Source organism: Ictidomys tridecemlineatus, chromosome 3 (genome assembly GCF_052094955.1).
Source record: "Ictidomys tridecemlineatus isolate mIctTri1 chromosome 3, mIctTri1.hap1, whole genome shotgun sequence".
In the NCBI taxonomy this organism is placed as follows: domain Eukaryota; kingdom Metazoa; phylum Chordata; class Mammalia; order Rodentia; family Sciuridae; genus Ictidomys; species Ictidomys tridecemlineatus.
Genome location: NC_135479.1, coordinates 75,454,512 through 75,469,437, shown reverse-complemented (window position 1 = coordinate 75,469,437; position 14,926 = coordinate 75,454,512). Strand labels below are relative to the sequence as shown.

The 14,926-nt window shown below is 50.9% G+C and overlaps 4 protein-coding genes across 22 annotated transcripts in view; 3 read left to right on the top strand and 1 right to left on the bottom strand.

Annotated features, from left to right (window-relative positions):
• Positions 1–7,420, top strand: part of Ip6k1 (inositol hexakisphosphate kinase 1) — a 58,005-nt gene extending 50,585 nt beyond the window's left edge. For 6 of the 9 annotated variants that reach the window (XM_040269721.2, XM_021727483.3, XM_078043193.1 and 3 more), the window contains 4 exons: positions 653–676; positions 1,456–1,637; positions 3,438–3,613; positions 4,118–7,420. In XM_040269721.2, the coding sequence (XP_040125655.1) occupies positions 653–676; positions 1,456–1,637; positions 3,438–3,613; positions 4,118–4,627 (892 nt within the window). In that variant the 3' untranslated portion in view covers positions 4,628–7,420. Of the gene's footprint in view, positions 1–652; positions 677–917; positions 1,638–3,437; positions 3,614–4,117 lie in introns of those variants that run through there. The other 3 variants (XM_078043198.1, XM_078043197.1, XM_078043199.1) reach the window with 3 other exon arrangements.
• Positions 7,421–7,706: 286 nt separating this feature from the next.
• Gmppb (GDP-mannose pyrophosphorylase B) lies at positions 7,707–11,432 on the top strand. Of its 3 annotated transcripts, none has more exons than XM_013359393.4 (9): positions 7,707–7,861; positions 8,038–8,171; positions 8,286–8,366; positions 8,452–8,500; positions 8,622–8,764; positions 8,974–9,132; positions 9,219–9,297; positions 9,369–9,496; positions 9,581–11,432. In XM_013359393.4, the coding sequence occupies exons 2-9, from the start codon at positions 8,043–8,045 to the stop codon at positions 9,977–9,979; spliced, it is 1,167 nt and encodes a 388-aa protein (XP_013214847.1). In that variant the 5' UTR covers positions 7,707–7,861; positions 8,038–8,042; the 3' UTR covers positions 9,980–11,432. The 3 variants fall into 3 exon arrangements, with proteins under 3 accessions (XP_013214847.1, XP_040125659.1, XP_005326986.1); XM_040269725.2 differs by having other exon boundaries at positions 7,785–7,931; XM_005326929.5 differs by having other exon boundaries at positions 7,804–8,171; positions 9,581–9,763; positions 9,848–11,432.
• Positions 10,200–14,926, bottom strand: part of Rnf123 (ring finger protein 123) — a 29,173-nt gene continuing 24,446 nt past the window's right edge. For all 9 annotated transcript variants that reach the window (XM_078043187.1, XM_021727478.2, XM_040269714.1 and 6 more), the window contains 5 exons: positions 14,629–14,713; positions 11,033–11,175; positions 10,789–10,883; positions 10,604–10,689; positions 10,200–10,527 (listed from right to left, as the gene is read on the bottom strand). In XM_078043187.1, the coding sequence (XP_077899313.1) occupies positions 10,407–10,527; positions 10,604–10,689; positions 10,789–10,883; positions 11,033–11,175; positions 14,629–14,713 (530 nt within the window). In that variant the 3' untranslated portion in view covers positions 10,200–10,406. The remainder of the gene's footprint in view (positions 10,528–10,603; positions 10,690–10,788; positions 10,884–11,032; positions 11,176–14,628; positions 14,714–14,926) is intronic.
• On the top strand, positions 11,578–14,331 carry Amigo3 (adhesion molecule with Ig like domain 3). The gene has a single exon (XM_005326930.5). The coding sequence runs from the start codon at positions 11,817–11,819 to the stop codon at positions 13,356–13,358; it is 1,542 nt and encodes a 513-aa protein (XP_005326987.1). The 5' UTR covers positions 11,578–11,816; the 3' UTR covers positions 13,359–14,331.

Sequence of the window (14,926 nt, the reverse complement as noted above, 5' to 3'; positions counted from 1 at the left end):
GTGGTCCACCCTGTTTGCTTAGTGTGAAACTGCACCCTCATCACGTTTTCTTTCTTTTTCTCTCTCTTTTTTTGTTTTGTTTTTTTTTTGTTTTGTTTTTGTTTTTGTTTGGGGTGTGTGTGTGTGTGTGTACTGGGGATTGAACCCAGGGCCTTATGCATGCTGGGTAAATGCTCTACCACTGACCTGTAACTGCATCCCTTTTATTTTACTTTTAGTTTTTGAGATAGAGTCTTGCTAAGTTGCCCAGGCTGACCTTAAACTTGCAATTTCCTGCCTCAGCTCCTGAATAGCTAGCATTCTAGGCATGCACTACCATACCTGACTGTGTTAATTTTTTATTGTCATAAAATGAACATTTTAACCTTTTTGAGTATACAATTCAGTGGCATTAAGTACATTCACAGTGTTGTGCAACTGACTTCTCATTCCTCCTTCCCTAACCCTTAGAAACTATTATTCAACTTTGTGTTTTTATGAATTTGCAGTTACCTCATGTAAGTGGAATCAAACGATATCTGTCCTTTTGTGTCTGTCTTATTTCAGTTAGCAAAATGTTTTCAAGTTTATCCATGATCTAGCATGTATCATAATTTCAATCCTTTTTATAGCTGAATAATATTCCATTGTATATATGTGCAATTTTGTTTAGCTGCTCATCTGTTGATGGATACTGGTGAGTTATTTCTATGTTTTTAAATTTTTTTGTGATTAATACTTCTATGGACATTGGTATAAAGTATCTGTTTGAATCCATGTTTTCAATTCTTTTGGGTATATATCTTGGCAAAAAATTGGGTATATATCTAGTCATGTAGTCCTATGTTCAATTTTTTGGGTGTGTGTGTGTGTGTGTGTGTTTTGTTGTTGTTGTTGTTTTTGTTTTTTTTTGAAATGGTGTTTGCTCTGATGCCCAGGTTGGTCTCAAACTCCTGAGCTCAAGTGATCCTCCTGCCTCAGCTTCCTGAGTAACTGGGACTATAGGCATGCACCACTTATGTTTAACCTTTTGAGGAACCACCACTGTTTTTCACATTGGCTGCATATACATTTGTACCTGCAATGTATAGGGTTTTAATTTCATCACATCTTGATTAGCTCTTGTTCAAATTTTTTCTTCTGATTATAGTATCCTATCCTAGTGGATTTGAAATAGTATCTTCATGACATAATTTGACATGAATAATTATTTTTGAGAGATATAAGGAAGAGTAGTACTCATATTATTTACTCACTTTTATTGCCACACATATCTGAAACCCCCTGCCATCTGTTAGCAGGGTCTGTGGATGGTAGGTTAGGCCTGATACAATTCTTCTCTACCTTGTGACCTCAAAGATAACTTGCCTGAGTCCCATAGTGATGTGTATGTGTGTGTTTTTTGTTTTTTGGGTGTTTTTTTTTTGTTTGTTTGTTTGTTTTTTTGTTTTCGTTTTGTTTTGTTTTGTTTTTTAGTTCCCAGGAGGCAAAGAGTCCGAAGGTAGAACTACACAGCCACTCAGACGTCCCTTTCCAGATGCTAGATGGCAATAGTGGTCTGAGTTCTGAGAAGATCAGCCACAACCCCTGGAGTCTGCGTTGTCACAAGCAGCAGCTGAGCCGCATGCGCTCTGAATCCAAGGACCGAAAGCTCTACAGTATCCTTGACACCCCTCCTTCACCAGTGTCTTCTGGGACTGTAGGGCCCATGTCAGGGCCCCTCCAGACCATTCCTGAGGTCCCCTGTCCAGGGGCTTCTCTTTGTTCTCATCTTTGTTTTTAGACTCCTCTTCTTCCTTCTTTTACTTTCATTAACATGGTGTTTTTTCTGCCTTTTCTTATCTACATGATAAGATTGAAACTTAAAACTTGGCAGTCTAGAACAGACTATTGTGAGATATGTTTAAATTTGTACTTCACTATTTTAGAATTTAGTGAAAAAATGACAAGGTAGATTTTTTTTTTCTTTTGGTACTGGGGATTGAACCAAGGACTTTGCACATGCTTGGTAAGCACTCTACCATGGAGCTACATCTCCAGCCCCCAGATAGAAAAATTTATTCAGCATTTATCTTAGAATTCTAAAGGGCAATAGAATCTCATCTCCACATTTTTATAGTAATGCTACAAACGTATCTTCCTTATTTCTTAGGACTGGCTGAGGTGCTGCCTTGAGTAGGACATGGTTTATTGATGGTGTCAAGAATGTGTCCAGATCTGCTATATCTTTAGTTTATTGTTTGTAAAAAGCAAAACAACACATCAGTGGGGATGGTATATACCTATAATGGAAAATTATATAACCACAAAAAGGGATGAAATTCTAATATTGCTGTGACATGGATGAACCTTGAAAACATTTTGTAAAGTGAAATAAGCTAGGAACAAAAGGATAGATACTGTAAGATTCCACTAGTTTGAGACAACTGGAATTGATAAATTCCTAGATACAGAGGTAGAAGAAAAGTTTCCCAGGAGTTAGGAGAAGAGAGAATAGGGAGTTAGTATTTAAAGGGGACAGGATTTTACTTTGAATAGATGAAGAAATTTCTGGAAGTAGATAATGGTGATGGATGCACAACAGTGTAAATATACTTAATGCCACTGAAATGATACACTTAAAAAAAAGTGGTTATAAATAGTAATTTTATTTAATACATTTTACCAATTTTTTTTTTTTTGTACTGGGGGTTGAACTCAGGGGCACCTGACCACTGAGCCATATCCCCAGCCCTATTTTGTATTTTATTCAGAGATGGAGTCTCACTGAGTTGCTTAGCACCTCACTTTTGCTGAGGCCGGCTTTGAACTTGTGATCCTCCTGCCTCAGCCTCTCAAGCAGCTGGGATTACAAGCTTGTGCCACCATGCCTGAAAATTTTTTGTTGTTGTTAAGAAATAAGCTAGTGTGGGTGTGGTGGTGCACACCTGTAATCCCAGCGGCTCAGGAGGCTGAGACAGGAGGATCTCAAATTCAAATCCAGCCTCAGCAAAAAGTGAGGCGCTAAACAACTCAGGAGACCCAAAAAATAGGACTGGTGATGTGGCTCAGTGCTCAAGTGCCCCTGAGTTCAATCCCTCTACACAGTTGCAAAAAGAAGTAAGCTGGGCACAGTGACACACACTTGTAATCCCAACTATTTGGAAGACTGAGGTAGGAGGATCACAAGTTTAAGGTCAACTTCAACAAGTTATACCCTTGTCTCAATAAATAAATAAATCAGGATATAACTCCATAGTAGGGCACCCCTAAGTCAATTCCCAAGACTGAAAAATAATAGTTACAAGCTAGAGGTGTAAAACCCACATTTGAGAGGTGTGAAACCCACATTTGAGAGTTTGTGAAGTGAACACATTTTGCATTAGACCAGAATGCTCTTTTTTATAAAAAAACCTTTCTTGTGCTGTCCTGGATGGACCAGATGGTGAGTGTGGTTGTCATTCTTGACCTTGGACCAGAATTTCTCCTGCTTGAGAACGTGGTACACCACTTCAAGTATCCCTGTGTTCTGGACTTGAAGATGGGCACCCGGCAGCATGGGGATGATGCATCAGCTGAGAAGGCGGCCCGGCAGATGAGGAAGTGTGAGCAGAGCACATCTGCTACACTGGGGGTTAGGGTCTGTGGCATGCAGGTGAGTCACCACTAGTGAGAGCCTCAGTGCTGTACTTGCATATTCTAGGTTGTGCCCATACCTAGAAGACAGTACAGAGGACAGTACCAAATGTCCTCCCAGGAGACATTTCTCCCCTTCCCTGAGACCTCCTGTCCCAACTATTGACCTGGATTTGGGTTCCAGGTTTCAGTGCTGCTATGAGAGTCTGCTCCCTCCACAGTAGGGCAAGTAAGACCCTTGTCTAATAGCAGTATGTTCAACTAAGCAGTATGTTCCTAGTTAAAGTCTAGTGGGGGCCCAGAGCAGCTTGGAGGAGGGCTCTAAAGGTGACCATAGGCCCATTAATTGCCTTTCATAGCTCTTATGATGGCAAAACCTAGCGAGAATGTGGCCTGCCTCCTTCCAGTTGGAAGAGCAATAAAGTACAGGTTGGTTATAGAGTGCTTTCCAGATGGTGCTTGCCCGGGGTACCACAAGGTCATCAGACTTACCTGGTGTTCACCCTGTCTCCTGGGGTTTCAGGTGTACCAGCTGGACACAGGGCATTACCTCTGCAGGAACAAGTACTATGGCCGTGGGCTCTCCATTGAAGGCTTCCGCAATGCTCTCTATCAGTACCTGCACAATGGCCTGGACCTGCGACGTGACCTCTTTGAGCCTATTCTGAGCAAACTGCGGGGCCTCAAAGCTGTGCTGGAGCGGCAGGCGTCCTACCGCTTCTACTCCAGTTCTCTGCTTGTCATCTATGATGGCAAGGAGTGCCGATCTGAGCTGCGTCTTAAGCACCTGGACATGGGGCTCCCTGAAGTGGCACCACCCTGTAGCCCCAGTACCAGCCCCAGCAGCACCAACTCTGAGGCAGGCCCCTCCTCTCCACCTAAGGTGGATGTCCGAATGATTGACTTTGCACATAGCACATTCAAAGGCTTCCGGGATGACCCCACTGTGCATGATGGGCCAGACAGAGGCTATGTGTTTGGCCTGGAGAATCTCATCAGCATCATGGAACAGATGCGGGACGAAAACCAGTAGGCCCAATTATGGGCCCCCCCGGGACCTCTTCCTCTCCACCCGCAGGCAGGGACCATTGCTCTGAACTTGCCGTGAGGACACACAGACTTGCTTTTAAAGGGTTATATTTCTCTTTGGTGTAAACTAAAAGAAATGTTTTTAGCTGTAGCCTGGAATCCATATATATAAAGTGAAGGAGGGCAGAACATGCGTCCTCTTGGCCAGGCTCCGTAGCTCTGTGGCTGTGACTGCTGTGTCCAGGTTGACTTAGGAAGGAAGAGGTGCCCCTGGTGGGCTTGGCAGCAGAGACAAGATGCCCTTGGACTTTGGTTTCTCTTACCTAGGTCTTTAGGGTCTGTGTCTGCAGGGTCCTGCTGATTGTGTAATGAAGCCCTGGACTGGTACAGGGCCCCTCCATGCCCACTCATCCTTTGTTCCCCCAATATAAGAGGGGATTAATCCCTATCTCTTGGGAGCTTTTCAGTTTTGTGCTGTGGGTGTCAGCCAGCTCTTGAACAGATGCCCTTGTCATCAGAAAGCTGACTGTACACAGCTGGACCCATGTTTCTTGGGTCTGATTTTGGCATGGGGCTACATTCATGAAGCTGAGCTGAAGCCAGTTTATGGCAGCAGGCAGGCCTGGTTTCTCCATGGACCTGGCACATAAACCTGCTCCTCTATCCAAAACCCCAACCAGCCTCTCTCAACAAGATCCCCTTGCCTGAGGAGGCCAACCCCTTCTGTCCCACTGAAGGGCACCACTCTGTTTGCTGAGAAGAGTGTGTTCTGGTAGGCCATGGGGCCTGTAGGGGCCCTGGACCATACAGTATTTGCAGTTCTTGTACTGTGGGTGGGAGTCTTCCTCTTCTAGTTTGGGCAGCTGTGCTGCCTCTGGATGGGCTGCTCCTCCCAGGACTCAAGGGCTGTGGTCTGCTCAGGGTCTCTCACTTCCCCAGGCAAAGCTCAAGGAGGCAGCACATTGTGAGGGAGAATTTTAAGCTTGTCTGCTCTTAGAGACATTGGGCCCTGGGTGCATGCAGGTGCCCAGATTATGCTATCGAATGCTTCGTCTGAATAATCCTGGGGTCCATCAGTTTGTCCATTTGTCCACCTGCCAGCCCCTATACTGTGGGGAGCCTTCCTTTGGGGTGTTGCCTTGTTTGTTAGTATATTGATTTCCTTCATACTTTCCTCAGCAAAATAGTCTTTCATTTCTGAGGTGAGCTTTTGCCCCTTTGCCCTTCCTCAGCAGGTGCTGCTTTTTTTTTTTTTTTTTTTAAACCTGGTTCCAGAATGAATTTTAGGGTTATTTCCCTGCTGGCCTGGCACCCTTCCTATGGGCCTGGAGTGTGGCCCTCAACACTCAAGGGGTAGCCCTTTCACATAGTTTTAATCATTCTTGCTGCCACCTTTTAACAGCATGTAGTTTTGCTTCCTCTAACACAAGGTGGCCAGCAGGTGACAGGCACCACACTCAGTCATTGCCAAGGTTAGCATCCTTTCCTATAAGCTTAGGGCCACTGTCATTGTCTCTTTTGACATGTCCCTGTTTTGGGCATTAAAGGTAAGCCTGCTGGCCTGTGTTTGTGAGAAGCCTTGGTAACTGATGACCTGATTCCTGGCCTTTAGAGATGAAGTCTCTGAAATGGGGTCCTTGATGGATCCTACCTCTCTAAGCCCTTCAACCCTGGTACCAGGTGGGCAGGTTCCCATTCCTTGGGGCTGGGAGGCACAAATTTGCCTGTTTCTGGTAATAACCACCGTCTCTCCTGTACCATTCTGTGGTTTCAGCCAGAGGGAAAGGTCATTGTTAGCGTAGCTGATATTCCCTGGCAGTGGGGAGGATAAGAAGAAGGATTTGGGGCCACTGCCTGGGGACATGAGATGCCACCCTGTTCTGGTACTACTCAGCACAGGAGGCTGTACTCGTTTATTGTGTTTTCCTGGCACTAGAAATAGTGGAAGGGCTGGAATTTGCTGCTTCTCCCCCAAGGCAGGGCCTTTCTTATCAGCACTTTTGGTACCTGGAAACCCAATCATTATTTGATGGGTGGTGGCAAGCTTGTGCGTGCACATTTTCTGCCACTGCTCCTTCTGCCTGGCCCAGGCTAGAGAGTCCTAATGCTGCCAGGCCCTGCCTTCCCATCCCCAAATCAGGACCAAAGTGCAACTGGGGATCATGGGTTGGGGTGCTCAGGTCACCCTTCTCTGTTATTTTCGCTGGGCTGGGCCAACGCCAGACCCCGCCTCCAGGGTTGGGGTGGAAAGGGACTGGTGGTGCTTAAAAAGGAAGGGGACCAATGTAGCAACTTGCCAGGAACCCCACCCTCTCTTTTCTGGGTCTGTGCAATGGGTATGGGGATTCCCACCAAGGGCCAGAGGCCTGGGTTAGTCTAGTAGCTGCTACTCACCTGGCCATGTGCACGTTCCCTAGATGCAGACTGCTTTTAACTTTACAGCTGTACAATTTGGTTATGTTTGTGCCGGTTTAAAAAAATATTTTAATGAAGAAAATGGCGACCCCCGGGAAGGACGTGGTTCCTTTGCTCCTCGGGGACATGTAAGACCTCGCATTCTGGGAATCACTCTCAGCTCTTCTTTTTCCTGGAAGCTAAACCTGTCCACGCCACCCGAGGCCTGCGCCTGGATACTACAGGTGACTCCGGCCTCGACTCGCGCAGTTGCATTTCCTTGGACCTTGCGTGTAAGGGAGGGGTGCCCGGGCCGAGCCCGCCCCTTTCTGTACACCCAGCGCTGCCCACCCCGCTTGTGTCTGAGGTCGTATATGTCAAAATAAAGCCGCTAGAAATTGTAGCTTGTCCGTATCTTTCTGAAAACTTAGCAGCTCCAGGGTGAATCCACCCAGCCCAGCACCGCCTACGACTTCCAACCGCGTCATCCACTCCTCCTCCCAGGGTCGGAGCGCAGGGGGCGGGGCCCTGGACAGCAAAGCTTGGCCACAAGCGTCTACCCTGCAGCCAATCTAGCTCCCGTAGGGAGTGAGGCCTCGCCCTTGGCGCCAGTTCCGCATTCGGTTCCGCCAATAGACAGGTGACCCGCGAGGCTCTTTCGGGTCCCCATAGCAGCCTGGCGCACTCAGGCTCTCATTGGTTACGTCTTTGGTAGTGCCGCGCCCAGCGCTCTGACGCTGGCGGCCGTGCCACGTAGACAGCAGCTGATTGGCCCGCTGGGGTCACGTCATTGCCCGCGCCTAGTGCGGTCCGAGTACTCTGCCAGCCGCCCACCGCCCGCTAGGTAACGTGTGTTCTTGCGGCCGGGTGCCGGCGTTAGGTTAGGCCAGGCGAACAAATTGAAACCAGAGTTGGTCAGTCTGACTGGTGAAGGGCGTGGGGCAGGACACAGCGGGTGTAGTTCTGGCCAGGCGGGGTGCAGGCACCTTGGAGCCTAGGATTGACTCCCGTCGCCCACAGGCGAGATGAAGGCACTGATCTTGGTAGGCGGCTATGGAACGCGGCTGAGGCCACTAACGCTGAGTACTCCGAAGCCGCTGGTAGACTTCTGCAATAAGCCCATACTGCTGCATCAAGTGGAGGCCCTTGCTGCGGTAAGGCCCGGGGTCTGTCCTGGGCGGACGAGGGACGTCTAGCGACTGAAGGTCAGGGGTGCCCGTACCTACCGGCTGAGCCCGCCTGTTCGCTGGCTTTATCCTGTCCGACAGGCAGGTGTGGATCACGTGATCCTGGCTGTGAGCTACATGTCGCAGGTGCTGGAGAAAGAAATGAAGACACAGGAGCAGAGGGTGAGGCACGGACTCGTAGCCGGTTCCGTTGGTCCACCTTCCTGCTCTGGAGGGAGAACCTGACGAGGTGACTTCTCCTTTCCAGCTGGGAATCCGAATCTCCATGTCTCATGAAGAGGAGCCTTTGGGGACAGGTCAGTGGATACAAGAAGGTTCCTTGGGGAGGGTTTGCATCCAGAAGAGGGTGGTACCTGCTGAGCCTGAATTCAGGAATTCAGATCCCCAGCAAGGCCGTGATCTGCTCCCTTCTCCCAGCTGGGCCCCTGGCATTGGCCCGTGACCTGCTCTCTGAGACTGCAGACCCTTTCTTCGTCCTCAACAGCGACGTGATCTGTGATTTCCCCTTCCAAGCCATGGTGCAATTCCATCAGCACCATGGTCAGGAGGGCTCCATCCTGGTAAGAGACCAGGTCTTCCTTCTCCTTTGACATTCCCTGCAACATCCCAGCCCAGCTTCCCTTGCCCCTCCCCCTTTGATCTTTATCCTTATAAGAGCACAGCTAAGCAGTATCTTCTAAGTATTTGGGACAGAATCCCTGAAACTTGGGACAGCATATGTGTAAAGGTTTAGGAACACTGGACTAGGCCTAAGTCCCCCTGTATTCAGGTGACCAAGGTGGAGGAGCCTTCTAAGTACGGTGTGGTGGTATGTGAGGCTGACACGGGCCGCATTCACCGGTTTGTGGAGAAGCCACAGGTATTTGTGTCCAATAAGATCAACGCAGGCATGTACATCCTGAGCCCTGCAGTGCTGCAACGCATCCAGGTGTGTAGAAGACAGCTGCTGGGTGGGCTAGGGTGGGACAGGCCATTACTACCATGACCCTGCTTACAAGCTGCCCACTCCCACAGCTGCAGCCTACGTCCATTGAAAAGGAGGTCTTCCCCATTATGGCCAAGGAGGGGCAGCTATATGCCATGGAGCTGCAGGGTGAGGCAGAGAGGTCATGGGTGGGGGTGGTCTGTGGCTGGGCTGAGCCCCTGATGCATCCCTCCCTACAGGCTTCTGGATGGATATCGGTCAGCCCAAGGATTTCCTCACTGGCATGTGTCTCTTCCTTCAGTCACTGAGGCAGAAGCAACCTGAGCGATTATGCTCAGGCCCTGGCATTGTGGGCAATGTTCTTGTGGTGAGGCCTTTGTCCAGACCGTCATTAATCCCTTCAGTCCATAGGGGACAAATGGCCCAACTGTATTTTCCCCATTGCTCTCAGGATCCAAGTGCCCGTATTGGCCAGAACTGCAGCATTGGTCCCAATGTGAGCCTGGGTCCTGGTGTGGTGGTGGAGGATGGCGTGTGCATCCGGCGGTGCACAGTGCTGCGGGATGCCCACATACGTTCCCATTCCTGGCTTGAGTCATGCATCGTGGGCTGGCGCTGCCGTGTGGGCCAGTGGGTAAGCCAATGGGCTGGGCCAGATGGGGAGAGGGCCAGAAAATGCATCTGCCTCACTGACAAGGTCTTATCCCCCCTCACCCAGGTGCGTATGGAGAATGTAACTGTGCTGGGCGAGGATGTTATAGTTAACGACGAGCTCTACCTCAACGGAGCCAGTGTGCTGCCCCACAAGTCTATTGGTGAATCAGTGCCAGAGCCTCGTATCATTATGTGAGGGGATGCCTGGGGCTGGCCGAACCCCTATTTCCCCATCAGCAAGAGGAGCACTGGCTTGACACACAAAAGGCCCTGGACTTGGTGCTATTTGTCTGGGGAGGACTGGATGAGGATGAAGCTTCTGAACACCTGCCTTCTCACTTGGACATAAAGTAGCAGAATCCCTGCTGGGCCACACCCTACAAACCCCATTCCCTTAAAAAGGGCCAGGCCAGGGCTGTATGGAATAATAATTTAATGTTTACTGTGGCCCTGATTGAAAGTCAAGCCCAGACCTTATTAGGGCCACGGCCAGGCTCTTACCAATGGGGCTACACATAGACAAAGAGGTTGGATGTGGTTTTGGGTGATAGGGAACAGGGCAAGGGAAGCTCATAAATAGGTCTCTGCCTGGGTCTGGGTTTGCAGGTGGAGGTTTGGCAGGCCTAGGCAGCTGAGGAGGTGGTGCTTGTATTAGCTGCCTTGTCCCAGTCCTCTACAGACACGATGGTGGCTTTGCAGAAGAAGCAATCCTTATTGTTCATCAGGTGCTGGTTGATGCAGGCTCTGCAAAGGGGAGGGGATAAAGACTGTCTTGGATGTTCCTACTGCCCCTTCCCAAAGCCCATGGGGCCCCACTTACTTGCAGGACTTGTGTCCACAGGGCTGGAACACAGCAGAGATGGGGTGGGCATAACAGATTGGGCAGAGATCTTCCTCACTGGTGGGCTGTAGGGAGGGAAGTGAAGGGTGGTTGGATATGCTATGCTTATATTGGTGTGCACACATGTATTCAAGTAGCATGGGATGTGCTGTGGTCCCACTCACCAGGGATGCAGCTGCTGCCTGGGCAGATGCAAAGGTCAGATGTGTCAGCATCTGTTCCACTTGTGCCAGCTCCTCAGCATTGATATAATCAGTATCTGGGATAGTGGTAGGTGTGTCAGGCCAGATGTAGCCTAGAATCTGGTGCCTTTTGAATATTCCCAGGCTGGAGATTTGCTGTTCTTGGAGGTCCTGACTTCAGAGAGTCCCAGATCTTTTTTCCCTTAACCACCCCTGGCCCACTTACAGCTCTGCAGGGAGAAGCGCTTCCGGTCTGGGGCAGGCAGGACAGTGCCAGGTGCTGGAGGCTCTGGCTGCCCCAAAAGATAGCATATGGATCGCAGCTGGAAGCAGGGGTCAGCCAAAAGCACTGATGTAGCTCTCTCTGTCCTAGGTAGGGAAGGGTATATAGTGTAATCGGAACACTGGGGGACTCCTGGGGTTGTGTGACCGTCCAAACCTAATTGCATTAATGCCTTTATTTCCACCTCCCAGCTGCAACCTTCTTCTAAGTCCTGGGGGGTCTCAGTGAAATCACATGCAGCCCAGGTACCAGTTTTGTGGGCTACCATAAAACACCTAAAGTCCACGTGCCCCATGATACAATAATCCTTCAAATAAAGAACATTAGGAGCAGTTTACCATTCTCCCCTGGCTGCCCCTTTTACTCTTCTGGTTTGTTGGCTAAGGGAAGGCTGGGTATTGGAAGTGAATTCGTACACCCCCTGGTGGCCGTAGGGGTTCTTAAGCGGCAGGGGATGTGATTTCCCCGCCCCTTGCAGCGGGAGCCAATAGAAACCCGATGCCCCGCCCCCTGGGCCGGCTTCTCTAAGCGACTATTTAGAAGTCGACCAGGAAAGCCCTGGGAGAAAGCAACGGGAGACAGAGCTGACTGCAGCGTCCATCTGAGCTGAGTAAAGCCAGCATTGAGCCTCCTCGGCCGTGGACCATCCGGCACCACGCTTGTTGGGCCAGAACAAGAGTGGGTGAGTCCTGGATTTGTGACCCGCACAAGGCTGCCCTCATTCTTGATGGTTGCTGCCATGGCCTGTCTAGGGCTGCTGGGTGCCCTGCTGTGCATGCTGCCGGTCGCCACGTTAGGCAACCGAGACTCTGAGGGCTTTCTGCCCGCTGTGCCCCACAACTGCCCCAGCAAATGTGTCTGTGCTGCTGATCTGCTGATCTGCGCAGGCCTGGGGTTGCAGGACGTGCCAGCCACGTTACCTGCAGCTGCTGCTGAACTCGACCTGAGCCACAACGCACTCCAGCGCCTGCGCCCCGGTTGGCTGGCACCTCTCTCCCGGCTGCACGCCCTGCGCCTAGGCCACAATGAACTGGATGCATTGGGTCACGGAGTCTTCAATAATGCCAGCAGCCTAAAACTCCTTGACCTATCATCTAATGCATTGCGGGCACTTGGCCCTCACGACCTTGATGGACTTGAGGCACTGGAGATGCTGTTTCTGTTCAATAACCGCCTGGCACACTTGGATGAGCATGCCTTCCACAGCCTGAGTGCACTCAGCCGCCTCTATCTGGGCTGCAACGAACTCATGACCTTCTCTTTCAACCACTTGCACGGTCTGGGTGCGATCCACCTGCGCACCCTGGACCTCTCCTCCAACCGGCTGGGACGTGTCTCTGTCCCTGAGCTGGCCGCACTGCCAGTCTTCCTCAAGAATGGCCTCTACTTGCATAATAACCCGTTGCCCTGCAACTGCCGACTCTACCACCTGCTGCAGCGCTGGCACCAGCGGGGCCTAAGTGCGGTGCGAGACTTTGCACGTGAGTACACGTGCCTGGCCTTTAAGGTACCCACATCCCGCGTGCGCTTCTTTGAGCACAGCCGTGTCTTTGAGAACTGCTCAGCTGCCCCAGCTACCAGCCTAGAGCAGCCTGAAGAGCAGCTGCACGCACAGGTGGGTCGGTCCCTGAGGCTTTACTGCAACACCAGCGCCCCAGCTGTGCACATTGCCTGGGTTTCACCTAAGCACGAACTGCTTGTAGCACCAGGATCCCGAGATGGCAGCATTGCAGTGCTGGCGGATGGCAGCTTAGCTATAGGCAAAGTGCAGGAGCAGCATGCTGGTGTCTTCGTGTGCCTGGCCACTGGGCCCCGCCTGCACCACAACCAGACATTTGAGTACAATGTGAGTGTGCACTTCCCACACCTGGAGCCTGAGGCTTTCAACACAGGCTTCACCACACTACTGGGCTGCGCAGTGGGCCTGGTACTGGTGCTGCTGTACTTGTTTGCACCACCCTGCCATGGTTGCTTCCGGTGCTGTCACCAAGCCTGTCGAAGTCACCACTGGACCCGGGCACCCAGTTCACTCCAGGAGCTGAGTGCACAATCCTCAGTGCTCAGTGCCACGCCACCAGATGCACCCAGCCGCAAGGCTAGTGTCCATAAGCATGTGGTCTTCCTGGAGCCTGGCAGGAGAGGACTCAACGGGCGTGTGCAGCTGGCTGTAGCTGAGGACTTCGATCTGAGCAATACCATGGGCCTACGGTTCCTGGCTGGCTCTGAATCTGCTAGCTCCACAGGCTCAGAAGGTCTCATGATGACCTAGGCTGCCCAGTGCCCTCCACTCAGGCCATGACCCTCCTGCTGCTTGCTCTGCTCCTTGCTACCATACAGAGAACTGCCAGGTGTTAGTGGGAAGCATTGTACCTGGTCCTACAGCTTCCTTTGTGGTTCCTACCTGAACCACAATGGCCCTATTCATAGAAAAATCAGAGTCTCTTAATTTCCTCCTGCTCTGCCTAGCATGGGTCCCCAAGGCCCCAGACCCCAGCAAAACCTGCTAGTGTCTGCCTTTCCTGGGACCTCCTACTGTCCCAATGTCCCTTAAGGATGGGGGACCAAGTCCATCTGGAAAAGCTCTTACATTAGAGCCCTAGGAACCCCTTCAGTGGCTGAAGCAGATATGAAGGAGTGATACAGAACAGTCAAAGCACACCACCTTCCCCTTCCCATACCTGGGGCAGGGGTCTCACAGGGGAAATGATGGAGAGCTCAACTCCAGCCCCTGTTCCTGGAGAAAGGAAGAAACATCCTCCCTCTGATGACACAGCACTCCCCAACTACCAGCAGCCAACCTTCTGAAAGCTTCACAACTGCATGCACAGTCTGGTGGGCAGGCATTAGGAAGGAGAACCCCTGGGGACCTGGCTTGAGCCCCAGCCACAGTGGCCCTATTTTCTCTAGCAGTCATTTCAAGGCAAAGTTCATTCCATGGGCTCACAGCACAGCAGTAAAAAGCCTGGCAAGCAAGGCCAAACTGAGAGGGCCCAGATGGAACTTGATGTCCCTGAGGGCAGGAGCCTTTTAATGGCTGGCACTGTTCTCAGCCTAATGGTTTGAGGCGGTGCCCTGGCTTCATATGCACCTCACCACTCCCACTGCAGAGAGGCAGGGAAGGGGTTCTAGGAGCCCCTCAGGTGTGGGGGCTGAGCTACGAGTCCCCATGGCTGTCTTGGACCCTGCTGTTAATGGAATTTTGTAATAAAGGTAATCCATGCTCATTGAGGCCTTCACTGACAGGCAGCATTGTAATGTGCTTGGCTCTTGATCTAGCAGTGTTGCCCTGGCCATCAAAGGATGGTCTGCCCTATACCCCCACTGCTACCTGAGGAATGGCCACAAGCCAGGGCACTTTGTCCTGCTTGGGTCCTTGATTCTTCAACCCAGAGCAGCTGCCACTGTCACCTACTTAAGCAGTTTACATCTCACCACCTTCCCTCTACCTTAAAACCTGATAGTGAGGCCCATTTATAAGATAAGGAAACTGGGGTACAGGGAAGTCCTGCCCAGCTCCCATGGGAGTCTCAAAAACTTACTCTGAGGCTTGACCACGCACCAGGAGCTGTACCAGGATGCCTGTCACTGCCACAAGGATAGGGTAGTGGTCCACACTTTCTAGGCCTAAGGGGAGGGAAGGAAGAAAATGAACCTCCCTCATGCTCCTGTGGCAGAGGCTCCAGGCCTGGCTGATGCCATCAACCCTTCTCTCTGTCCACTCTACAGAAGGGCCAAGCTGGGTTGGGGGTGCTGAGCCTAGCTGTCATGGTGCAGAATAGAGAATCGGGCATCATGCTCCTGGCAGAGGACTCAAGGCCTATTGTGTAGGGGTGCAGG